Below are 27022 nucleotides of genomic sequence, written 5' to 3' on the forward strand. Positions count from 1 at the left end.
TGTTAGCCAGTATGGTCTTGATCTTCTGACCTTGTGATCCACCCGCCTCAGCCTTCCAGAGTGCTAGGATTACAGGTGTTTAGCCACCGCGTCCAGCCTGTTTGTTTTCTCATTCACATTTTTAGGAAGATAGTAAATGGTTGAGTGATTTCATAACCTTTAAATTTGCTTAGAGATTAGGGTGGAAAGGATTTAGGGGGCTTCAACTTTGCTGTCACCATAGGGACTTGAAGTTGCGTATTTTCAGTGAAATGAAATTGATGCCTTGAACCCAGAAACTTGATCCTCTTGTTTAAGATCATTGGATACCACATTTTCTGAAAGCAAATTGGTTTCAAATAAAGATTTGTTTCAAGTTTAGTGCATTTGTCAGAAAAATATGTCGTTTGCAGTTAATGATACTATAGCTATTCATTGAGCTGATCCATAAAAGTAGCTGAGATTTACAGAAATATTTTTGACTTTATGCTTCCTAAATGGGAGTTTACATTCTGTCAGTTGATATAGAAATGTTTTGAGAGATGTGGGCAAAGAAAAAGAAGAGATGAAGAATACTGGTTTAAAGCTGAAATAGGAAACTAATGTATTAATGTGCTAGGGCTGCCATAACAAAATACCACAGACTGAGTGGTTTAAACAACAGAAATTCATTTTCTCACATTTCTGGAGGGGTGAAAGTCCAAGATCAAGATGCAGGCAGGGTTAATTTCTTTTGAGGTGTCTCTCCTTTGCTTGCAGATGGCCATCTTCTTCCTGTGTCTTCATATGGTTTTTCCTTAGTGTGTCTATTTATGTGTCCAAATTTCCTCTTATAAATATACCAGATTGAGTTAAGACCCACCCCAATATCTCATTTTAATGCAGTTACTTTTTTAAAGGACTTATCTCCAAATAAAGTCACATTCCGAGGTACTTGGTGTTAGGGCTTAAACATGCAAATTTTAGAGGGACACATTTCAACCCATAATAATATAATATTTGAAATTTGTTCAGCTGTTGTTTAAAATAAATATGAGAGGACTTCAAAAAGTTAATGGAAAATGGAATTGAAAGATAAAAAATACAAACTTTATTTCTGAATATAAGCTCCATCAAGTTCAAGACACTTTTGTAAGCCATAATACTGGCTATTAGTTTATCCCTAAAGAACTGAGGGTCCTGGGAATGTACCCATGTCATTGTAGTCTTTTTTACATTATTACCTGAAGAAACACTGGTGCTCTTTAAAAGCTTTCTTAAGCTTAGGGAAAAAATAAGTCAGAAGGAGCCACACGAGGACTGTAAGGTGGAAGCCTAATGATTTCCCATCAAAGCTCTCATGCATTGACACAGATGAATGTCAAAGTAATCTTGCCAAGTGAAAGAAACCAAAGAGTACATCCTATGTGATCCATTTGCATAAAACTCTTAAAAATACAAGCCAATCATGGCATGTCAGTCATGGCCTGCAGGGGATGGGGGAAAGGATGGAATTACACAGGGGTACAGGAAGGAAGATATTTGAAGTGGTAGGTGTTTTTACCATCTTGATTTTGGTGACAGTTTCATGGGTATAAACATATGTCAAAATGTATCAATTGCCTTTTTTTTTTTTTTTTTTTGGAGAGGGTTTTACTCTTTCACCCAGGCTGGGTTGGAGGGCAGTGGCGTAATCTTGGCTCACTGCAACCTCTGCCTTCTGGGCTGAATCGATCCTTCCACCTCAGCCTCCCAAGTAGCCGTGACTACAGGTGCACACTGCCACACCCAGCCCAAATTGTATATTCTTAATGTGTGCAGTTTAGTGTATGTTAATTATGCATCAATAAACTGTTTTTTTTAAGTCCTTGCCCTCTTGGAACTTAAATTTTGTTGGTGATGACATGTAATGACAGTAATAAATGAATATATGTGTGTTATATGTGTGTATGTATGCCTGTGTATCAGATGTCACAAAGTCTTGAAGAAAAAGCAGTGTGAAGATAGAAAGTGATGGGGAGGATAGCTGTTTAATACAAGAAAGCGGTCAGGAAAGTCCTCGGTACACATGACATTTGAAACGGACTATTTTAAGCTCCCCTGTAATCTTTTGAAAACTCGGTTAAGGTAGGTTCCAGTTTGTTAAAGTTACAGGTGATCATTCTCTCATCTAAAAGGACAAGTTTCCCCTAACTTGAAGGCAAATTTAAATTTTTGACATCACAGAGAACCAGATGAAAAGGTGGGGCAGAAGTAAGCAAAACCTACTCCCAGTGCCCAAGAGAAGCCCATTCCAGCCACAGGAATTTCTTGTGGTTAACTTGATTGGAAGGATAAAGACCTATTTTGTGAACATCTGTAGAAAAGTGAATCAGAAAGAAAAACTCAACCAGAATTCCAGTCTTCCAATTTCCTGCCAGACAGGGACAGTTACCCCTTGGTTTTCTTAAAGACAGCAAAAGCAACAACAAAGCCAACACTGCTCCAGCCTATGTCGCCTCTGGCGTTCCCTGTGCGTGTGCGTGTGGTGCTGCTGAAGAGAACGCACTTCTGAGAAGCAGAGGGGAGCTTTTCTAGCAGTGGCGTGACCTGCTTGCTTGTGTCCAGGGATCGTAGCAGAGCAGCTAGAAAGAAACATGGGATGGCACCATGGCAGGTTTCTCCTTGCCACTGGCAGAGAAGCTTGTTTCAGACCAAGGGTTAGTAGCTATTACCAGCGGATCAATGGAACCTAGAGTTGGTTCATCTCCAAAAGGTTGCTTGCTAATCATGAAGACATTAGAATAGCTGTGTACTGGGGCCACACAGAATTCTAAAGAGAAAAGAGATTTGTAGCATGTACCATAAACTGAAATGTGGTCCTTTATTTTGAAAACCTGCTTTTAACTCTACTCATTCTCCGATTCTTAAAAATATACTTCTGTCTAGAGACTAACTTAAAGATTTTGCCTTATTATTTAACATAAATTTAGTGACAGAAAGAGTGGGAAAATGCACTGATCTCAAGCCAATTGTGTGTTTCTGTTTCTGTAAAATTTTAATAAAACGTGCTGATCTTTGTCATTCTGTTGGCCATTTTCTTATCCCCGTGAGGATTGTATTCTAAAGCAGCATCCCCTGTTCTGAATCATACTTTGCAGAGCATGTACTCTGACTCTGTGCTCTGGGATTGAACATTCTGAGCTAGAAGGAAACCTGTGGGTTACACCTACCCCTCAAGGCTAGAGCCCTGAGAAGCAGCAGCCCGTGTGAGCTCCTTTTCCCTACCAACCAGGGGAGGTTCACAGGGCTCAGGCATCCTAAACCTTCAGTAGCCCAAGCCTTTCCTGCCACCCCCATGCCTGATTCCTACCCTGTCAGTCCCAGAGGAGCTACTCTTAATCTCTTTTGGGTTGTGGTTACCTTTGAGGATCTGATGAAAGCTATGGGCAGAATTTTGCGTGTAACTTCAGAGGCCACCAAGAATCCCTTTTCCAGAGCAGGGCAGGCATTGATGCCCATCTCATATCAGCAAATTCTTTGCAAAGTACAAAGTTAAGAGTTCTTTACAGAGGGCAGAGGCAGCACTCTTATCTGTAAGCTGGTGATAACTGTATTTGTAAGTTGTGTTTTTATTAATAGCCTCTTCAGCTAGCACTAGAAAGAGGTTGCATCGTGTCACAGTGGTCTGCACTGATACGGTTTTGTGTGTGTGTTATTGGGAATAAAGAACTAGGACAGGTTTTTCAGTATCCCTCTCCTTTCCTGCTCTGTGGTTCTCCTGATCCATTAGATTTTATACGGGACCACCAGTTACCCACCATTTTGTTTAGGCTGTTGACTGGGAAGCCAAACACCATGTCCACCTTGCACTGCGACTCATCACTGTAAACTTTTTGTCCTGTTCATTTGATTACGTGCTACTTTTTTCCTAGGAAGGAATTTTCCTGAATTGAAATCAGTTAATAAAACTTTTTCTTTTTACAGCTTGTACCTCCTTTTAAACCTCAAGTAACATCTGAGACAGATACTAGATATTTTGATGAGGAATTTACAGCTCAGACTATTACAATAACACCACCTGAAAAATGTAAGTAAATTTACAAGGCAATTGATAAATTTCTAATGTAATTTCTTCTAATGTGATTGAAGAAAACAGTCTTTTAAAAAATCGTCTGATATTTTCAAGATCAAATTCCACAGTGACTTATTGCATTTAAGAATATTGAATATTGAATTGGATTTAAGAATATTGAGTTTCCGGTGGAAATACCAAAAGACAGGTAGCTGCAAGAAATGCTTTTCTGGGTAGGGCAAATTATAGAGAGAGAAATTGTAGATGCAGTTACAGACCAGACCTCCCATACTGTTCTCCAGTAGATTCTTTTGACACCAACTGAAAGGATTGTGAAATAGAGACTCCCCTCTTTTCCTAGACTGTTAATTCACACATCGCCTTCAGGATTTTGTCAGTTCTGGCCTCCTACTTACTTAATAGTTTTAAAATTCACTTTAAATTGAGTCATTCCTTTTTACTTAGCTGTCTCTTAAATAGTAATATCTGTGAAGACATAATTTAGTTTGCTAGTAATTTTGGGTACATATAAATTACATACTTAAGAAAACCGTGTGTTCATATACCACCTTAAGTCACTTTATATACATTAGTATGTCTCACACTTTGAGAAACACCATAAATAAGGGGACCTGTAATGAAGGAAAAGGTTATCAGACATAACTTATAAACATTTTCATGCTGACAGAGATCTGTATCTAATACCAACTTAGGAATGAGGGTAAGGTTGAGTTTCAGGTCGATCTTCGGGTATTCGTCACACATCTATTGGCTCACATAATAGCATCATGTTAACTTTTCTCTCCTTTTCCATTCCTTTCCTGTATTTCTTCTCTCCTTTCTTTTTAAGAGGCAGATTCATCAATAGTGCTGATGTGGACTCAGTGTCCAGGAGAGGGAGGATTGGAGGGAAATGCTGTGCCAAGTCTGATCACTGGCAACAGATTTTTGTGTTAAAAGGCAAACGAGGGGCCATCTAGGCCGAGAGGTCTTAACTGGCAGCACCTGAAAGTAAAGATATGATTATGGATGTGTGCTTTTCTTTCTTTAGATTGACAAGAAGTTAAGGTGCTCAGGGTCCTATAGTTGCAGTCAGCCATAGCCAGGAGAGGGTTACCAACTTGACTGATGTCTAGGCTAAGTTGTGAAATACCAGTACATTGAAGTGAGCCACTCATCACTAAGAGTCACAGACAGTGTTGGAAAGCCTGTGGAGTTGTGGGCAAGTAGCTCAGGGCTTTCTGAGTGGAAATAATGGGCATAGGCTCTTGGCTTCTGTCCCCAGCATGGACTGTGGCATTATAATTTTCCACAATGCTGGGTAACACCAGTGAATTGCTGGATTGGCCCATGGGCAGTTCCTGCTGTAGAGCCTTTGCTAGGCCCTTTCATTTGGATATAATCCTAATTGTAAGCAGGCCACATCATTCCTCTGCTTAAAGCCTTCCAGGGCCATCCCATTGTACTCTGAATCCAAAGTTGCTCATATTGGTTTGCACAGCACTGACTGATCTGGGCCTTGTCAACCTCTCTGACCCCTTTGTGTTCCATCTTCCCCCGCTGTCCCTGGGTTCCAGCCATACCTTAAACATGCTACACATTACCATGCCTCAGGATCTGGGTGTCCCTGCCTAGAATGCTCTCCTTCCCTAGACCTGCATGGATGACTCCTTCTTGTTCTTCAGCTTGCATGTCATTCCATCAGAGAACCTTCTCTGACCTGGTCTGAAGAACATTAATCTGACAACCCTCCCTCCCACTCTTCATTCACTACGTTGGTACCTTTACCTGCTGGTATTTTTCTGGTTAATTTGTTTGTTTAGTGTCTCTTTCTGCCATTAACATGCAGTGGCTCGGAGAGGAAGGATCTAGTTTGTCTTGTTTTTAGCCCAAGCTCCTAGTTAGATGCCTGGCACAGTCTGCGTATTAATAATACTTGTTAGGTGCATGAATACACAGAATATGGTGAATGCCTAGGAACTTCAGAGCCAGGAGTAGACCCAGGCTTGCCTTCCCTCTGAATATCCAAAGCAGACCCTGGGATAGGAAGCCCTGACAGGTCTCAGCTGCTTTGAGAAAGTTTCCGTTCTTAAATAGAGCATTTGGCATTTGTGTATCTTTAGAGCAACTAAATATGTTATTTTGGAAGTCGTAGAAATAGGTAGGCTCTAAAATGTGGAGCCATGAGTAGATATTTTACTTCAGAAAGCTAAAAGTGAAATCCCAATTTGGGACACAGAGTGAGGTTGAAAAAGCCCAGGGCTCAGACCTGGGGAACCTGCCATGTGTCAGGCTCTGCCCCTTACAGCTCTGGGAGATGGCAGGTCACTTTGTCCTCTGGAAAAGCGGGCGGCGGGGCTGATAATCTCTCGGTGGCCTGTTTTTGTCCTCCCATATGCCTGAGAAGCCGTCTCTTTGGGATGAGCACCAAGAGTTTTGCAAATTTGAATCACCTGATTTTCATTTCTGCTCAAGCACCAGAGTGGCCAGTCCATAGTATTACTGTGTGCTGTGGTCCACTCCAATTAGGGGATGATAGACCCGACACAGCGAACACCTGGCTGCAGGAGTGGTGCGCGTAGAGGGCCAGCGGACGGGGCTGAAATGCGGTGCTCAGAAGTGTGAGCCTAGAAAGACCATAGCAAATCAAAACTGATTTGGTTACAGATAAGGTACATTAGAAGCTGTTGTATATGCCTCTTAGCTAGTCAGTTATTTTTTCATGATTGACTTGAATTTTAAACCCCTAGCTTTCAAGGACCAGAATCTCTTCAAAATTCATCTTACCTGCCTTATTCCTTACTCCACACCCACAAGGCACTTGTCCTGATGAGATTTGTCATTAGTGTGCATTTTACTGCTCAATTTCTAGGGCTTCTAAAATGAGGCTGAAATGTTAGAAGGTGTTTTACGTCCTCCAGCACAGTTTCTAGAACATAATTTGAACCTAGTTGCTTGGTTCATTATCAGCAGTATAAAAGCCATCAAGAATGTTTTTCCTGGCATGTCATATTTTGCCACTAACAGCAACTCTGTTCTTAAATAACATGTCGTTTCAGACATGGGTCATGCTGTAAAAGCCCTACAACCTCGGTGTCTTTAAATGGTAATAGGTTCACTTCTAGATTGAGACAGAGGTACCTAGGAAGCCTGCATGTTGTAGTAACGTCCAAGATGGTTATCAAAATCCACCTGCAGTTGTTGCCCATGAAAGTCTGGATTTTACCGGGGCATGGTGGTGCACACCTGTAATCCCAGCACTTGGGGAGGCCAAGCTGGGCGGATCACTTGAGGTCAGGAGGAATCTGAGACCAGCCTGGCCAATATGGTGAAACCCTATCTCTACAAAAAATAGAAAAATTAGCCAGGCATGGTAGTGCATGCCTGTAATTCTAGCTACTCGGGAGGCTGAAGCTGGAGAATTGCTTGAACCCAGGAGGCAGAAGCTGCATTGAGCCGAGATTACACCACTGTACTCCAGCCTGGGCAACAGAGTGAGATTCTGTCTTTAGGGGGGAAAAAAAAATCTGGCTTTTGCGGGTGTCAGAAATGGGGTGTGGTCCTGCCCTGCTCCTGGGCAGTATGGAAATGAGAGCCCAGGAGTGTCATCTGGGCATACCACAGTTGGGGAGGGGAGGACACTGTGGACTTCCTGTGTTTTTGCCTATTCAGGACCTCTCTAGAAAGGAAAGTCAGATGAAAGAGTACAGCACAGTGTGCCCAGGCAAAGACCAGCATGGATGCATCTGCAGGCACCTCTGTTCAGCAGTCTCTCTTGCTGTCTGTGTAGCTCAGCACAGCACAGCGCTCAGCACTGGGGACCACCTGGCCCTGGGCTTCCTGTCTTAGGGGAACAGCCTTGATGGTTGTTAACTGCAGCTTCTGGGTTCTTCTAGGGCAAAGGGACAGTATTTTTAGTTTGACAGTTCTAGATATATTCTAAATTCCCTTACGGGGCAGATAAAAGGAGAATCAGGGAAACTTTGAGCTGTGATTACATTTAACATAACCTTTTTCTTGCAGCTTTCAAGAGTTTAACTGGTGAGGAACCGTTGCAGCTCCCTAAGGGCTCACACACAGAGATTTTCTTGATAAAAGTCCAGAGCAGTACCATTCGTTAGCCATTGTCTTCCCACTTGCCACCTTGCTTGTATAAAACAGGATACAGTTACTGTTTAGAACAAATCATCAGTTAGAAAGGCAAAATGTTCCATTTTCTACAAACAGCTGCAGTAGCATGCCAGATTGTCCTCACTGGTGTTGATTAATTGAACAGATTTTGGAATGTGTCATCTTTTGTTATAGCCATTCATGGTCCTCCGCCTTCCTCTTACAGAAAAAGAGGATTTCTTTGAGATCTGGTCGCTTTTACTGCCATATAATGACATTTGTTAAATGTTCTAAGAAAATCAAGCAACTGATGTTCCTTGGATCCAGGAATTCAAGAGATGTAGCACGTAGAGCTGATCACTGTCGTCTTTTTCCAGATGCGTGTTTTTGGGAAACATAGTTCATGTGCATTATCATCACCGTTCCCTATGCACAGCCTCTCATGGCAGGAACTAGCTTGTATGCGTTGACAGGCTCCAACTCAGTCAGCTGCCCTTCCTCCAGCCCCTCCCACCACAGCCCCTGCCCAGGCTCTCAGCTCTTGTTGGGCTGTGATCAGGTGTTCATGCCTCGCTGTTACCAAGCCTGACAACAGACGGGGGCTGGAATGATGGAGTGAGATCATCAGCTTTAAAGAATACCAAGGACTGGGGGCCTCAGGGTTATCTGTGAAATTTCCTATATTCAGAATTGTGATGAATGTGTTGCTGAAGTGACAGAGTGAATGCTCTCTCTTAATTCTTAGCTGACACCCGGCAAGAGTCCCTCCTTCTCCAAAAGGGTGTCCAGCACCTGCCCCTGTTGACTGTGTGGCCAGCCTGGGTGCTGAACCTCACCAGGCTGGAGTGAGTCCTGCTATGCAGAAACAGGAACACGCAGCAAAATAAGGCTGTTGGTGAGGAGAATTGTTTATTTGAAATGTGATTGGCACGTCAGAATCTGAACATTAAGGTTTTAGCTGCCTGTATGCTCTAGAGAGTTTTTATACTGTGTGGCTCAACTGCAGATATGCCATCATTCCCAGCTCCTTCTGTTTTTACTGTAGCTAAAAATACTGCTGAAGGCATTTCATCTAAAAGATGCATGTAGCTTGCTTGGTATAAATACTGGAACCAATAACTTTATAAGGGGGTGGAGATTTCCCCAAACCTCAATAACTTCTAGAAATGCTGACTGCAATTACAGTGGTCTGTTTGCAGAAGGAGAGACGGACTCTGAGTTCAGTGAGTTACACAGAGCAGGGAGCCACAAATACTTCTTCATGGGTCAGTTCTCACCTAATTACAAGGATATCTGCTGGTACATTAGAGGGCATAAATTTTGGCTAACGCCAGCTTGATCCCATTTCTTAGAATCTTCTGCCTTAAGAATGGGATACAGAAAAGAAAAACAGTGAGACAAAAACAGAAGGGTTTATTCTTCAGATGAAGGCAAAGCATCCTCCTGTTTGGGGTGACAGGGTCAGAGCCTCAGTGCAGTGGGATCTGGCCTTAGGTTTTCTTTGTTTACATCCATGTCCAGTTGATGCTCCCTGGAGAGGTTAGAAAGGCAGAAAAATTGGTAATGTACTTCCTGTGTGGGTTTGAGGAAATTACATTATTTTGCTTGAAGAGAAAAAGGTTGAGTATTTGAAAGATTCACTTATTTCCGTTGCAGGACAGCATATGATGAAACAAGCTTAGAGTAGAGCAGGGGTTTAAAATGGAGCCCTCCCCAGGAGACTGTGAGTGCAGGGGCCCTTGGGAACTCTGCTGAGAGTTCTGTCTGTTCACGGACCTGACGGGTGCTCAGCCCAGAGCAGATGCCTGGGAGCGCATGTTGACTGAGGGGCTGACCATGCAGCCACATAGAAGAAGAGCCTCCTGACAGTACAGGACTGTCATCATAGGACATTCATGAGAAGAGGGTGCTGATCATCTGTGATCTTTGAAATACAGGAAGCCAGGAAAGCTGAGAGGAGGAACTCTGTAATTGTAAGCAGCCTGTTTTGATGCCTTTCAAGTCTCTCTTCCCTGTTGTTTGCTGAGAAGCTAGAACTCAGATATTGACATCACTCCCTCTTGTTCTTTCACTTGGTCCCTTCATTGTAAAGTTTATTATAGGGAAATTGGGAAAGGTAAGTTAAGCCTGATGCTAGATGATGAATAAAATTTTGTAGGAAGCTTTATTTTGCAATTTCACTGAAAGTATCACAAAGAAAAAAAATACAAGCATTTGAAGACATTTGATGATGGATTCTGTACAGACTTTGGATGCTGTAGATTTAACTGACTTTTGCAATTTTGATATATGTGGTTACATGAAATGAAAGGTTACTGAAGACTGCTCCTTCTTTAAAGCTTGTTTTCTTCAATACCATTTTTCACTGTTTCATTGAGTCTTGAAATGCTGATGTCTCAGAGCTGATTCTATAGTGTTATTTCTTCATAGACTGAAAATCAGATGACTTTTGAAGCATGATTACTGTATAGCTTATTGATAAACACAGGTTTATGGGAGCTGTTGCCTGTATTCATCTTTCCTATGTTCAGAGTTTAAAAAAATAGACCAGAGATAATGTTGCAAAAACAAATGTAAAATTAAAATAGATGTTTCCTGCCCACAGATGATGAGGATGGTATGGACTGCATGGACAATGAGAGGCGGCCGCATTTCCCTCAATTTTCCTACTCTGCAAGTGGACGAGAATAAGTCTCTTTCATTCTGCTACTTCACTGTCATCTTAGATTTATTACTGAAAATGATTCCTGGACATCACCAGTCCTAGCTCTTACAGATAGCAGGGGCACCTTCCGACACCCCAGACCAGCCAAGGGTCTTCACCCCTCGCCACCTTTCACCCTCATGAAAACATACATATGCGCAAACACACTCCAGTTTTTGTTTTTGCATGAAATTGTATCTCAGTCTAAGGTCTCATGCTGTTGCTGCTACTGTCTTACTATTAGAGCAACTTTAAGAAGTAATTTTACAACCTTTGGAAGTCATGAGCCCACCATTGTTCATTTGTGCACCAATTGTCATCTTTTGATCTTTTAGTTTTTCCCTCAGTGAAGGCTAAATGAGATACACTGATTCTAGGTACATTTTTTAACTTTCTAGAACATAAAAAACTAACTAGACTAAGAAGATTTAGTTTATAAATTCAGAACAAGCAATTGTTGAAGGGTGGTGACGTGCATATGTAAAGCACATCAGATCCATGTGTGAAGTAGGCATATATCACTAAGCTGTGGCTGGAATTTATTAGGAAGCATTTGAGAGAAGGACTGAAAAACTGTTGGGTTATATATATATATATTTTTTAATTCCTGGTGGATACTGTAGAAGAAGCCCATATCACACGTGGATGTTGAGACTTCACGGGCAATCATGAGCAAGTGAACATTGTTCTACCAAGAAATGAAGGCATATGCACAGTCAAGGTCATTTAAAGGGTCTTATGATACAATTTGCACCAGAGAGCATTTTCCCCCTGTGCTTGGAAACCTTTTTTCCTTCTTGACATTTATCACCTCTGATGGCTGAAGAATGTAGACAGGTATAATGATACTGCTTTTCACCAAAATTTGTACACCAAGGTAAACAGGTGTTTGCCTTATTTAATTTTTTACTTTCAGTTCTACGTGAATTAGCTTTTTCTCAAATGTTAAAACTTTGAATGTCCTTTTATGATTTTGTTTATATTGCAGTAGTATTTATTTTTTAGTGATGAGAATTGTATGTCATGTTAGCAAATGCAGCTCCAACTTACATAAAATAGACTTACTGCAGTTTCTCTTGACCCATGTGCAAGGATTGTACACGCTGATGAGAATCACGCACTTTTTCTCCTATGTTAAAAAAAAAAATGACAAGGCTCTGAAGTGGGATATATTGGTTAGAATTTGGCTTTGGGAGAAGAGATGCTGTCATTTAACCCCTTGGTACGGAAAATGAGAAAATCCCCAACTATCCATGCCAGGGGGTTAATGAAACAAATAGATGTTGGCGTTTGCTCATCTAAGAACTGAAGTGTGATGAGACCTGGCAACACAAAGCAATGAAGAAAATTAGACCTGAGTGATGATAAGAAACGATCTTTACTTGGCAAAATGGACACATCTTGAGTATTTAGGAAGTAGACAGTAAAGGCTAAGAACCTGATGTGTTTATTGTGATCATGGTACATTTATCACTGAATTTAAGCCATCAGGGAAAAACCACCCCCAGCTTTTATTTTTCTGTATATACTCACGTCCCCAAATTACAACATTTCTCACTGAAAGGGGGCATGTATGCAAACCTCATCTTTCTCCTTCGTAAATGATGATCTTCAGATTAAACCCTTTGGTGCTAGGAGCTGGCATTTTCCAAAGCAGCCTATGAAGTCCTAGGGGCTGGGGGCCGTTCTAGCGGCAAGCGGAAGGCTGTCCCACTCCGTGGAGTGATCATGGAAATGTATTTTAGTCAAACTCTGACAGCTCCCAATGGAAGACTACAGCATGACGTAGTATTATGATTGCATTGTATGAAAGAGCAAGTGACTTTCTAAGTAGAATGACTCATATTCATATGCAGATGTCTTAGCCTCTTTATGCTGGAAGAGTGGATGTATAGCTATGAAGCCACTGCTGGCAGTGGGTGGGCCACTGGGACTGACGGGGGTTACAGGGCATTTTACTAAGGCAGCTAAGACATATTCAGACATCGATGTTATCCTTATTTTTCATATTTCTACCTGAGTGAAGTTCATCCTTAGTATTGAGTAGGAAGTTACAGTAAATGGCAGTTCGTTCTTACTTACACACATAGCTACATAGCTAATTTTTTTTTTCACTTAGAATTATGTTGAATGTTTCACTTTGACAAAAAAGTAGACTAGAAGGTATGTTCTTTAAGTTGTCTTGCATTCATGATATAAGAATGAAACAGGTGAGAGGAAGAGAAGCAAGCTGAGCCTGGCTGACGTTCAGAGCCCTTCTCTAGAGGGAAGCATGGCACCGTACACCAAGCACAGAGCTTTTTGTTCTTTTGGTTCCCCCGCTCCCCGAAGTTGAAGGTGATTTCCATGACCTTGGCCAAGGACACTTGCTAAAGATTAGTGACTGGCACTCACAGTGGCCCAGGCAAGCCACGGCTTACAGTGGCTCTCAGTCCTCAGTCACACCTGGGCTCAGCCACTTCTGTTCCACCCTCTGAGACTCCACTGGTGTCACACAAGGTAAGGTTATCTTCTTGGCTTTGATTTTGAGAATCCCCAATTTTCACTTCCAGATCGATCTGTCAGCTGCCATGGAGGAATAAGAGAAAAACAGAATGTGTGTAAAGGGAGATTTCCAAAGCTTCCCTTGTGTCGCCCATAGTTGTAGTTTTGGGTTCTGGCAGGTGGAACACCCTGAAACCTGGAATCCTTCTGAGAATACAGTTCAGACTTTGCAGACTCCAGCCCATACTAACTGTCATGAAGCTTGACTTCTTGTCATAGTGCAGCCATCTTGGAGGAAGTTGGCCATTTCTGCTTGGATTATTGGCCGGGTCGCGCTCAGCTTTGCTTTCTACACTAATTACATAGCATTATTCAAGTACCGGTTTCCATTCCCATACCCGATATCCAGCTTCTTAAAGCTGAGTGTTCTGGCAGGGGCCACTTGCTTCATAGAGTACAAAAGTAAGGGCCTTCCTACTAACTGCAGGGTCTCTATATTACACCTCAGCGTACACACTTTGCTGCTACTGTTTGTACTGTCTACAGTAGAATTTCCTTATCTTGCTCCTGGTAGTGCATTACAGGCGAGCATGAAATGTAAAGTATTTATTTAAATAAAAAGAAAACCTCTAAATTGGTAATTGAATTACCTCCCTGTAGCTTTATAGTTTGTGACATTTCTTGACCTTGCTAGTTCTTTCATTAGATCTGCACAAGATCTAGTCATCTGGTTAAGGGTTTTAAGCAGATGCAACTATAAACCCCAGAAACTGTATTACTATTACTGTTGGTCATACTGAAACTGTCTGTTTCCTTAAGTATATGACCCACAAGGATGTGAAATAACGAAACTGTTTTTGTACACTGTACATCCTTAGTATTTTTACACGTATATGATAGGGATGAACATTATTTTCCTTCGTACAGACAGCTTAAATAAAGCACTATGTCAATCTGCTACTTCTCTGTTTATTGTTGTTGGATGTGGTTCTCTAATCCCCCCAAATTAAATCATCTTCAATGATATTTAATAGCCCCAGCTGGTATTAACCTACCTTGTATAAAATGTGACAGGAAAATATATCCATTCCTTGTAGCTCAGACACCTAGGGGATCATTTGTACTTCAACGAAATGGCAGTAGTGTGGTTATACAACCTTTGATGAAGGGCTGCTTCCGAGGAGTGATGCTGACCTCTCAGCACTGGATTTAGGACAGATGTCCTGTGAAGCCAGGGATGGAGGAGGTCTCAGACCCCTCCTCATCTGTACCACAAATGGTTTGGACCCAGAATCTTAAGGAATGTAGCTTGTCATTAATGTCTTCCTGATAATGTACTGCTCTGCATACTTCCTTTCTTAGAGTGTATTTCTAACATGTCACGGCAAATTAACAAGCATAGACATGGGTGATGTAGGTGGGTGGAATGGCTGGACTGCAGTCTGACCTAACGTTGAATCATTTTGGATGGGGCCTTTTTCTGATTTTACCTCATAAAGCTACTATTGTAGAAACTCGGCTTCGCTCCGATGTCGAAGCCAGACAGAGGAATGGCTTTTGGGACCAGAGTGAGTCAAGCATGTATGTGTATGTCACACAGCCAAATTTGAGGGCATTCTCACACGAGCTCTTCTCTCAAAACCACTGGGGTTGACAGATCCAGGAGGCTAAAATAAAGTGACCTCTATAATTCTTTAAAGGTGCTATTTTTAGAATATTGTATAATTTATTCACAGTATATCTAAAACAGAATTAAGGACAATTAAAATATCTTATGTGACAGCCTTTATGTCTAGCACATTTGATGAAATACAAAACTTCTGAATCTGAATAGAAGTTCTGTTTCAGGCTTGAACCTTTTACATGCTCAAGAGATTCGAATGGTCTCTGTGTGTAAATCATGCCACCGCCTCCAAAGCCTAATCCACATCGCTTCTGAGAGGCAAGGCTGAGCCTATGGTGACATCACCATCAGCTGTGTGTTGAGATGGTGATAAGGATGGTGGATTGCTGGCCAGGCAGGGCAGCTGAAGGCCAGGGGCCTGTCCCAACCGAAGCCTTGCCTTTAGTGTTTCATTGTCATGGTAAAATGTAACACAGTATGTCCAGTGTCCATTTTTATTACTTTAAAGCATTTGAAGGCTTAACTCTGTATAGTAGAAATACTATTTTAGACAAATAATTATCTGTGTACAGATATTTGATATACTCTAAGTAAATTTTCTAATTTCACTAAGTATGTTTTTAGGCTCCTCTCAAATACTGCATATTTGAAGAAAACTATCTGACACCACCGAGCCAAAGATGCTTTTTTTGTCTGTTTTCGTTGTTTAACAGAATGGAGAGAGTAACGCATACTGCTTCCTGGTGTCTCCTGATTGACTGTGCACAAACTAGGATGATAAGATGGAGTCTGATGGGACATTTGATTAAAGGTGAAGGATGATGATTGATTGATACATAGATCATGAAAAATGGCAAGAAAAAAAGTTTGGTCCTTAATATACTTTGGCCTAGTTAAAATATGTGCCTTTTTGGTGTGTTTTGTTCATCACTACAAGAGAAAAAGGAAACATTACAACTCAAGTCTTTAAAAAGTTCATTTATTGAAAATCATATGTATAACCTAGCATACGAATGAGCAGATTTAAACACATAACTTCAAGCCATTTCTGAAAACATACACCAGGAGCTCTCCTCATCTAGAGTCAGACTCCAGCTCCAGCCTGGCCAGGTGTGGGGACAGCGCACACGGCGATGAGGACCAGCCCCACTGCAGGCTGAGGCGGTGTCACCCTGGGAAGGTCGTGGTGCGTTGTGGCATATTAAGTCTAAATCAGATGAATGTAAATATCTCTTTGTAAATCATTTATTTCACTCTGTTCCATCCAGGTCAGCAATCAGATTGTGGCATGCTGGGTAACTGGAAAAAATAATAAAAAGTAAGTTTCAATAGATCATGTTCTTCAATGTGATTTGTCTTCTCATTTGCTGATTTAGTCACCTTTTATGATGAAAACTTTTGGAGGAAAAAAAACCTGTTGCTAAAAATGTGGAAATTATATGTAACAAATTGAAAAGTTTATGCCTCATCTTGCCCACATCAAAGCCCCTGTCACATAGGAAGTGAGGTTAACTGGTTTAATGGATTAAATTTGAAAACAAGACTACAGATACTCGTGTGTCTCTTAAATAAGGACAGTCTGGTGTTAGGACGTGGCCAGAGAGCCATCGCTTCTCCTGTCCAGGAAAGGACACATTGATTTGGGCCAGAATCTGTTCACTGAAAATTGATCTGACCTTATTACGACAGGTAAATTCTACAACAAAAACAAGGTGTAGGCCAAGTGCCCCTGAGAAATGCCTCGTGAAACAACACAAGCTGAAACACCTCCAAATTTGTAACTGCAAACAATTTAGTTAATACGTAAAGTATCACGTGGAAACTTCCCACGTGTGGGAAGAGGGGATTGGGTGTACTGAGGGTCTCTTAGTTTTACACAGAAATGTTCCAAAGCCGCTTCATGCAGATCGGGTTGGGGAAGAGTCACAAGTTAGGAAGACACTGAATACCGGCCTGGCCTCTGCTGTCAGGGCTGCTCAAGTCAGCTTAAACCACATCAGGAACTAGGGTCAGAAACCACTGGAAATGGTTTCATTCCACAAAACAGGTCTTGAGTTTTTCCTGTGCACAGTGGGGAGATGCCTGAGCCGCAGACCTCGCCCTCAAGTCCAGAGAAAAGCCAAGGTGGTATTTCCCAAAGCCCGGTTTTCACTGAGATCAGTTGGAACGCACTGCAGGGCCAGGGGCCCAATCTGGCCCTTCTCAGTTAGTTAGGAACCACCTTCCCAAAAGAGAATTGGGCCTGCCACTCCCCCGTGAGGATTTTCCAAGCTAGACTCCAAGGGAGGATTCTCGTCCACCTAATTTAAGCCGTCATTACTTGGGGATTTCCAAGACAGGACAATGAGTGAAACAGAATCAGAATTCATTCAAGGGAAATATATGAAAATCAGCCTGTTGCCTTTTTTAAAAAATGGGAAAAGGTCATGTTTACATTTCAAGTAGATTTCCCAGTGTGTGAGAGACCCTGAGGACAACTTTTTCATGAAAGGTCTGAGTAGCAGGATGGTTGCAACAGCATAGCTAGAGTCGATGTGCAGCCTGGCCTCGGGCTGAATGCAGGTGACGCTCTGCCATCCGATGAGCAGAGCCCTCCCTCCCAGGCTTGTGGAGCCAGGTGGACAACTTCCTGGGCCCACAGGGTGCTTCTGTTCTCTGGGCCCTTTCTGAGGGGCCCATGGGGAGTCCACCCCATGCCCTATTCCCGAGAGCCCTGCCATTGCAGAGAGGACTTCATTCTGTCCTCAGTGGTATACTCACAGCACAGAGACTGCCACCAACACAATCTGTCACACACATGGTTTGCACCGAGCTGACCTGCCTTCTAGGCAGCTGATGGAACTGACCCAGCACAGTTCTGCTGAATGACTGGTTTGAATGACCCTCCACCCCAGCTCCATGGATTGGCCACATCAGGCAGGTGGCCTTGCTCTTGACACAGTGGCTTCCTAACCTTAGAAACTGTAGGATGACTCTGAATACAAGGATAAGCATAAATTACAACAGATATGCTTAAAAAGAAAAATAACCTGACTCACGGCCGGGCACAGTGGCTCATACCTGTAATCCCAGCGCTTTGGAGGCTGAGGCAATAGGATCGCTTGAGTCCAGGAGTTTGAGACCAGCCCGGGAAACAGCGAGACCTCATCTCTACAAAAAAGTTTTAAAAATTAGCCAAGTGTGGTGGTGCACACCTGTAGTCCTAGCTACTCAAAAAGCTGATACAGGAGGATTGCTGGAGCCCAGAATTCCAGGCTGCAGTGAGCTATGATCAAGCCACTGCACTGCAGCCTGGGTGACAGAGCACGACTCTGTCTCAACAAAATGAATGAAAAAATTGAACTTTGGGTAGAAAACACACCCACATACACAACATACAGAGGCTTAGTAAAGACCTGAAGTAAAGTGTGTTGTGGAATTTTTTGATAAGCTCCAGGAAACAGGGATTCCTCATGAGTCTACGTAATGGTTGTGGGTGCCCAGGGGACCTAATTTATCATTATTGGAGCTGTTCCCTGCTGGCACTCATGACTCTGCTGAAAACGGGCGACCTCCTAATTCCATGGGCCTGCACAGGAGTGACACAGCTGTGCGGGCCTCACCAGGAACCAACAGAAGTCAGCCTGATCTCCCTCCTGCGGCAAATCGGCTCCAGCTGTCTGCATGGGCTTTGCATCCCACATTCAGGTGAGAAGCGCCATTTCCATGCCCACTTCCACACTGTCGTACTGTTCACTGCTCAGCCCCGTGCCTACAGCTGTGCCTGACCCATGGTGAGCATTCAGCCAGCATTTGAGGGATGGGGAATTTATCGTATGAGGTCGCCATTTTGTCACCTACGTTTGCTGCCTCTTGGCTAACACACCATTCTCAGTGCTTCCCCTCTCTGACCCTACAGCATGTCCCGAGACATAGAAACCTTAGTCACTGCCCACGTCTGGCATATCTGCCATCACTTCTTAGGGATATGAGTGATGCTTATTTCCAGAAAGTCCTGTCATCGACACCACAGTGGCCACAGTCTGTGGTCCAGGAGAGAAGAGCATGGGCATGCCCGTGGGACACGAGCCCTCAGCCAGCGTTTCCGTTCTGCCTTTCCATTTGCCATCATGGCCCTTGCTGTGGCTCTCCTGGGGGTGTGGCTGTCCTGCAGCTTAGAGGGGCCGACAGGGCCCCCTGGCCGCTGCTCCCCTGCCATGTTGTCCGCAGGTGGAGGAAACGCGCTCCCATCTGCAGGCACACAGCTGCTAACCGTTTACTTTGTTCTCATTTTAAATCCTGTTGGGCACCTTGTCTCCACAAACCCTGCCTCATTTATTTCTTAAGTTTGACTGTTAAGTTCTGAGGGTAAGAAATGAGTTGCTCTGGGTGACCTGTTCCCCAGGCAACCACGCTATGGGGTCCAGCCAGGCTTTTCTGCTGCCTTGTTCCCAAGCCAGTCAGAAAGGTCAGCAGCGGCAGCTTGGGGAGATGGTGGCAGCCCTCGCCCTGCTCATGGGAGACCTGCCTGGGCTTTCTACTCATTCTCTGTGGGTAGCTGTACCCAACCCTTCTAAAGGTAACGTCCCCTTGCTCCCTGCTATCCGTTCCGCTCACTGGCATGCTGTCTCTGGCCAACTCAAAAACTGGTCCTATTCCTTGTGCGTCTGGCAATAAAGCATCTATTTGTAACTGGAGAGGGCAGACCCCTCCCCCTACCTCCATCTCAGGCATTTCAAAGCTGGCCCTGGGTTGACAGAGCTTCAGGGCAGTCCCTGCCTCGCATGGCGGCTCGCCTCCCGCCTCTGCCTCCGCCTCGTGTTCTGGGTGCCAGGGCTGGGGCTCAGCAGCTGTTGCAGTCAGGCCCGGCTCCACCCTTGCCCACTTGGGTACCTGCCCCCATCCACACATCCTGTGGCCTGAGAAGTTGTTCATTTCCCTGCCCAGCCACTTCCCAATTCCATTCACTTCATTTCTCTGGGCCTCATTTTTCTGTCTGTACAAAATGGTTATTTATCCCAAATGGCCCTTTCAAGCCCACAATGATCTCAGCACTAATCCTGTTGGTTTCATAATCATCTGTGCTGGGCTCTGGGTAATCCGAGGCACTTCCTTTTAAAGGGAAGCTGGTTCTTCTTTTTTCTCTGCCAGAAATCGAGTAACATGGAAGCTAACACGTCTCTGACATGACGCAGAGCTGAGATTCGAACCCAGGCAGTTCGACCTCAAAGTCCAGACCCTCCCATGTGAGGCTCTCCTGCTTGTTCTGGCAGATTAGGGAGAGCAAGTTTGATATCCATGAAATTAAGCCTCCAAATTGGGACGGCAACCTGAACTATAAGCCGTGTGAGCTCTGGTGACCAACTCACTGAGGAGCGGTGCCACCAGCATGCCCTGCAGAACTTTGTGGAAGTACGGCCTTCAGGCAGGACTAGAAGGGAGCACACCTCTCCACAGCCGAGGGCAGTGGGCCACCTTCAGGCCCCTGCAGCCCTGCTGTCCCCAGCATAAGTGACAAGATCTGGCTGAGGAGCCTCATCCTTTCCGGTTCAGGCCTATCTGGGAATCTGGCTTTGCCAGCTGCAAAGCAGGACAGGAGTTCACGGCAAGGTCACAGCAGAGCAGCGATCATTCTTCCCTCCTGGCTGCCCGGCTGGGCCTCTGACAATGGCAGCCACATGGCTGTCAGAGTTCAGAGCCCTCCTTCCCTTCCACTGCGGGGCTTCGCTGTGTTGCCTCTGGGCTCCGAGATATGAGCAGGGCCACAGAAACCAGAGAAATGAAAAGGTAGCCACAGAGAAGGCCACTTGGCAGGCACAAAGTGAGACTTGACCTAGGACAGCCTCAAGCTGGACGTGGGCGAGACGGGGCAGCCCCGTGCAGGACAGGGAGGCCTCAGCACACGGGAGGCCGGGGTGGACGCCCTGCTCTGCGGTGCCGCCTCTGCTCCCCAGGGCGCACTCAGGCACCAGCGTTCCTTCCTTCCCAACCGTGGGCTCTTGGTTTGTGTTCTTCCAGCTTCCTCAAGCCCCCTAAGTCATGAGAACTTCCACTGCACATAGGCAGGTCTGTGTTTTATATGAACCATGTTTCCATGGTAAATAGATTTTAAGAATTCCCAAAGGACAGACAGTGTCACCAACAGCAGAGAGTGGAGCCTCTGGCTGCCTCATGTTTGAAAGTGTTAAAAATAAAGACAACACTGACATTTGGGGTTGTAATGTGACGGAATTACAGTCTTTTAAAGGCAAGAACCACTTATCTGCACTACATGTAATATTCAGTGTTTTGTTCACTTGTCTAATTGGATTAAAATATTTAGCTCCCTTTAAAATCTTGATTGTGAATTTATATTGCAAAATGTAATGTCTGACTCAGGAAGCAGTAAGTGGAGCAAACGTATCTGAAGGAATATAAAATTCAATGTACTTTTCTCCCATGGTTCTTATTCTGCAAGTAGCCACTCTTGGGCAAAGTGAACTGTTTACAGAAGAGCAAGTCTGGCTAAAATGGAGCCTCGCTGCACTTTTCAGTATTAATTACACATGGGGTGCTCAGTCGAAAAACAAAAAGTTTAACTGTCTGCTGTTGGAGGTGTTTGGGGAAGTTTCTCCGAAGGTCGCAAGATGCTTATATGTTGGGAATGTAGCACCCAGGGTCTCGTGTCATTCTTTAAAAACACTCAGGCAGCAGGCAGTTAATGACATTTTAGCTGCATATGTTCAAGTTTATTTAAAAAAATATGCAAGTCACTTTGGTTGACAGTGTCTTGTACACAGTTTTGAAAGAATCAGGGCAAACTTTAACAGAGTCAGTTTTTATTTGAAAAATATTTTCTGGGAATGTATCAGTGTTTATTTTGGAGCCTGACAATTCGGGTGAAAATCAGGATAAAAACAAAAAAACAACAATTTGGTTGAAATCAAATTGTTTGTTTTCATCTATTTAGAATTCTTTCCAAAAAATCTTGGTTCAGGAGGAGGCTTTCTAATTTATTTTATTCAGTGTATTTGCTGTTCTATTCCAGCACCATCTGTCTTACAGGTAGCTAACTTTGTGGTAACTCCTAAGTCAGCTGCGCGCGGCCCCCAGGGCTCCTAGAAGGACCACAGTAAGTCAGGTGCCACCTCCAAGGCCTAACTCGGGCAGCCGGCAGCAGCTCTGCCTCACAGGCAGGCCTGTCTCAGCAGGGAGCCTTGCTGTCCCAGAGCTGTCACTTTTCTACAGCCTCCCTTCTCCCTTAGCTTCCGGTGGCAATGGGCCTTTCCTCCCTCATCATCGCCTGTGTCTCTGCGGCCCCTGCTCGTTTTCTGCTCTCTTCTATGAGTCCTTCGGTATAATGAGATAATGTCGATGATCTTGAATATAATCACATATGGCTGCTGGATCCATGCACAAGTTTAAATCAAATTAGAAAGTAAATTCACTGCCAAGAATGCTTAAAAGTCATAGGGCCAACTGATTAACCACTGACAAGTCAGTTTCCGACTCTGTTTTCTAAACTGTAAGTGATTCATAGGAGGGGACTAAAAGGGAATCACTCCCCAGACTGAACACTGCAGACAGAAGCAAACAGCTTGCTCAGGAGACGGCGGCTATCAGAAAATGCAAGTCAGCCAAAACCATGTTCATTACCAAATAAGCACACAGACAGAGAAAATTATCTTGATGGCTGACATCATCCTCCAACTGGACAGATAATTTCTGTTTTCCCCTCTCTCAGATGCCATTCTCTCCAAGACTCATATTTCCTCACCAGCCGGCTCCACCCTTCCTAGCCAGATGTTAGAGCCCCCAGGCTCTGGGTCACAGACCCCTGACCCTGCTCCAAGCTGTCAGGCCCTGCCCAAACCTCCCCCCCACCGCGGGACCCACCTCCCTCACCCCAGATGCTCCCTCCTCACCCCCACTACCAAGGTTTCATGCTCCCCCAGCCAGGGCCTGCCTCTCAAGAAGAGGCGAGAGTTCGACTACCCAGCCCAGCCTCAAACAAGACAGGCCAGGGTGTCTGACCACCTCAGCACATAGAATGTGGGCACTGCGTCTGGGCAGAACCGGGCTAGTGCGTCAATGTCCGTTTCTCCATAAGGACCAGTAAGAGCCATTTCCAGACATTTATAAGCCATTTTCTTGAAGTTGTTTCCCCCAGGTGAGGCAGGAGATCAAAAATGCCATTATATAGCCACCCTAAACTAAGAACAAGCCCAGAGGCCAGGCTTGGTGGCTCATGCCTGTAATCCCAGCACTTTGGGAGGCTGAGGCGGGCAGATCACCTGAGGTCACGAGTTCGAGACCAGCCTGGCCAATATGGTGAAACCCTGTCTCTACTAAAAATACAAAATTAGCTGAGCATGGTGGCAGGCACCTGTAATCCCAGCTACTTGGGAGGCCGAGGCAGGAATCGCTTGAACCCAGGAGATGGAGGTTGCAGTGAGCTGAGATTGCACCACTGCACTCCAGTCCGGGTGACAGAGCGAGATTCGTCCCAAAAAAACAACAACAAAAAAACAAGCCAAGAAACACAAGCGAGAGCTTGAGCCAGTGCCCTGAGCCCTGCCCACCGCAGACAGCAGCACCGGAGAAATGGGAGGGTGGGGGTTCTCGTGGCCAAAAACATCCATGTGGCAGCTACCACTACCATGAGCTCCCTCTGCCAGCCATGTTGCTGTGAGTGTTTGAGAATTTAAGCAGAAACCATTTAGAATAATAAAGCCTGCTAACAGGCTAGACACTTCCTGTCAGAGGCCACAGGCCATCGCACGCCCCACCATCCATCACCCACTCCGGGACCGTGGGGCTCAGGACCCAGGACACGGAGTGACGGGAAGGGGTGGACTCATTTCAGAACTGCTGCCCCACCCATTCTCCTCAGGGTATTCAATGGACAGAGATGTTTAGAGTCTGACATGCAAAATTACGTTATGTTTAACTAATCCAGGCTGAGAAATGGAAGCCTTTAGTTAAACCATCTCTAACCCAGACACGGGGGCAGCTCTAACCCTCAGCCTCCCAAGATCTGGACCCACAGGCTACTCCAGGAAACAGAGAGGTTGCCTGAACAGTCCGAAGCACTCAGGTGGCACCTCCTTCAAAATACCTGCTGGAACCCACAGAAGCCTCGGCTCACATCACAGGCTCAGAAGCCTGACTCACAATTCAAGTTGATTCCATGGCAAGAAGGCATCACAGAGGCTGAAGCCCACTGACAGCCCCTACCTAGAGGTGAAGGCCAGGCTTAGGCAGGAAGAGCCAGCTCTGGGTTTAGATATTCAGCAGAGAGCTTGCAAACCTGGATCCCTGCCTCCTCTCTGACCACTAGTATTTGCAACTGAAAGCCAACATTTCCTCTACCAAATTTCTTTTGTCATGTTCATATTAAAATAACTCCAAGTGTAATATTTGAATCTGAAAGGCCGCTTTAGAGACGAGCCAGATGGGCCAGTATCAGATAGCACAGGATGGGCAAATCATTGCTGTAGCTTCAGGCAAAAGAAGAAAGACCTGCTAGTTTTTCTGAGGATTTTTTGAGGTTTGGGGTTTTTTTAATGCATTTTGTGAAAATTTTGCAACTCATTTGGCAATAACCAGATTTGTAAAGGCCTGGAAGAGGCTTCTAAGCATCGGTGATCCATGTTAAGATCTGAGCGTGCTGGAAAGCAGGCAGATGGGGAGCTAAAAGGCAAAGCCCACGTTCTCATGATCTAGTCCAGAGCCCAAAGGAAGCTGCCATGTGCTCCAGCTTCCATGGAAGACTCCCCACATCCTGAGGTCTGACAGAGTTCCTGGCTTTCGAGGCCAAAGAGTCACTCATGCCAGGAGTCAGGGTCCCTGCCTTCTATGTGACAGGAGCCTAGTCACCTACCAGGAGACCTAGTGGCCTCAGTGGCCCTGAGCTTTGGCTGGCCAGGCCTAAAACAGGTGCTGCTGGGGCCCTAGCTGGGGACCTGCCCACAGGGCTGGGTTCTGGGCTGGGTCTGGTGGAGATTGAAGGATTCATCCTGGAAGCAGGGGGGAGGGGGTGGTGCCGGGCCTGCAGCTGCTGCTCTGCAGACCTCTGCCTTCCCCAAGCCTCTCCCAGGACCCTCTCAAGATGAAGGAGAAAGGAAACAACCTCACATGTCCTCAGCCTGGATGACCAAGGGCCTATGGGGCATCCTAGCTGCACTCAGCATGCCAAGCAGCTCATGAAGCCAGGTGTACACCATGCCCACTGTGCAGAGGGGAAACTGAGGCTGAAAAAAGGCTTAAGTGGCTTGTCTGGGGGGCTTCAGCATAGTGACACAGCCTGGAATAATTCTGTTCCTTCCAGCCCTGAACACTTTGCAGGTTTTCAAAATGCCATGTCCTCCAGAATCACCCAACAGCTTGTCAAAATGCAGAGCCCTGCCGTGGCACATGCCAGGTAAGGCGTGGCCTCCTGGATGAGCTGCGGCAGTGCGGGCTGTGGCTCCGACTTTGAGTGGTGTGCTCAAGGTCCCTGCGAGCGGGCTCGGAAGCATGGGGACGGGGACAGTAGAGGCGTTTCCACCTCCAGGTCTTAGGGCAGAGACTGGCACCTGGCTGTGCTCATTTACTAACTGTGAACAAATGTTTTGCAGAGGGATTCTGGACTGAGTGGGAAAAGTCAGTTCTTACAGGTTCCTGGAACACAGGGCCATTGTGTAAGGACAGTAACAGAACTCCTCCGTTTTCATTTCCAGATGCATTTTTCATGTTAATCATTCCAAGCACTTACGGCGTGAACCCCGGGCACTCACAGAGCACCTGGGTGCAATCCTAATTAAAGGCGGAGGCCTTGGTGAGCCCAAGGACCACCTCATCATCCTAACAAACTGCTGATGGGGCAAAAAGCCTCTTGGACAGGAAGAGAAGCGATTTAGAAAACAAGAGGTCTCATACTGCCTTCCAAACTCACGGGAACACTTTCCTTCCTGCCTTTCCCTGCTGGTGGCCACAGTCAAACCCGAATGGGGAAAGCCTGGGTGTGGAGTCAGACTTAGGTTCCATTTGTGGTGTCCCTCCTTGCTAGCTGTAATGCTTGTCTGGGCCTCAGTTTCCCTATCTATAAAATGGAGACAACGATGTCAACGTCGCCAGCTTGTTCAAGGGTGAGGGGAACTGACGCGTGTTCTGTGTGTAACACTGCCAGGTGCTCTGCATACACTCCAGATATCACCCAGTCATCAGGCAGCTAATTTAGGACGAGACGCCTGCATTCCACTCAAGACCTCTTTCCTAATTGGGAACACCTCTTTCCTCAACCAGTTCAGACCAATTCAAACCATACACGACCTTCAGAGGCGGCTCCAGGCCACCCTCCTCCAAAAAGCCTGTTCTGCCCATGGCCATCCTCCCAGTCCCCCCGCCCTTGCACCCTCTGCAGCGCGGCCTGGCACCTTGGCGCTCAGTGTGGTTCGCTGACTCACGGGCCTGGGTCGCCAGGACAGGCCCATGGCTCTGCTTCTCTGGGTCCCACACGGTGCCTCGCACAGTCTTCAGGACCTCCCTCCCAGCTTACTGCTAACCGATGTGATCAGGGGGAATTCTGGCTGTTGAGGTGCGTGAAAGGCCCATCTGTAGACTCTCGCCCTGTGCCGGGTTCTGCACAGTACCTGGGTTCGCAGCCGGTCCACCTCTTCCGACAGGCTCTGCCTCTCCAGGAGAAGCTGGTTCTGCTTGTTGAGGAGCCGCACCAGCTGCTGGGCCGTGGCCTGGCTGTGCTTATCCAGTTGCCTTAGCCTGGAGAAAAATGCACCGCAGAATTAAAGAGGGATAACGGCAGACACCAGCCTTTCAACAGGCTCTGGGGCTGTGTGCATCTGAGGGAAGCCCCTGATAGGGGACCATGAGCATGACACCTAGGGTGACCCTGAGGTGCCAGGCTCTGGCTGGCAGTGGGCCCTTGGTACGCACTGTGTGAAGGTGAGTAACATTCTAGCAAATGTGCGTGGGGACCGAGAGCCATCTCAGTACACTGTCAATTAGAAAACACGCAGATGAGTGGGGTAAGGAGAAGAAAAAAGGAAACTTGGAACTCCCAAGCAGAGGTCAAAGATGAGGGGCTTAAATGCCTCCATTGTTCAGCTGGAAAGGTCTCAGGCAGGCTGAG

General features: G+C 45.3%; 2 protein-coding genes across 8 annotated transcripts in view; one reads left to right on the forward strand and one right to left on the reverse strand.

Annotated features, from left to right (window-relative positions):
• AKT3 (AKT serine/threonine kinase 3) overlaps positions 1-16267 on the forward strand; it is a 333950-nt gene extending 317683 nt beyond the window's left edge. For all 3 annotated transcript variants that reach the window (XM_017531949.2, XM_037739836.1, XM_017531947.2), the window contains 2 exons: positions 3925-4027; positions 10728-16267. In XM_017531949.2, the coding sequence (XP_017387438.1) occupies positions 3925-4027; positions 10728-10813 (189 nt within the window). In that variant the 3' untranslated portion in view covers positions 10814-16267. The remainder of the gene's footprint in view (positions 1-3924; positions 4028-10727) is intronic.
• Positions 15898-27022, reverse strand: part of SDCCAG8 (SHH signaling and ciliogenesis regulator SDCCAG8) — a 251444-nt gene continuing 240319 nt past the window's right edge. For all 5 annotated transcript variants that reach the window (XM_017531944.2, XM_017531938.2, XM_017531937.2 and 2 more), the window contains 2 exons: positions 26526-26652; positions 15898-16233 (listed from right to left, as the gene is read on the reverse strand). In XM_017531944.2, the coding sequence (XP_017387433.1) occupies positions 16204-16233; positions 26526-26652 (157 nt within the window). In that variant the 3' untranslated portion in view covers positions 15898-16203. The remainder of the gene's footprint in view (positions 16234-26525; positions 26653-27022) is intronic.

The sequence above is a fragment of the Cebus imitator genome, unplaced genomic scaffold, assembly GCF_001604975.1.
Source record: "Cebus imitator isolate Cc_AM_T3 unplaced genomic scaffold, Cebus_imitator-1.0 Scaffold75, whole genome shotgun sequence".
NCBI lineage: Eukaryota > Metazoa > Chordata > Mammalia > Primates > Cebidae > Cebus > Cebus imitator.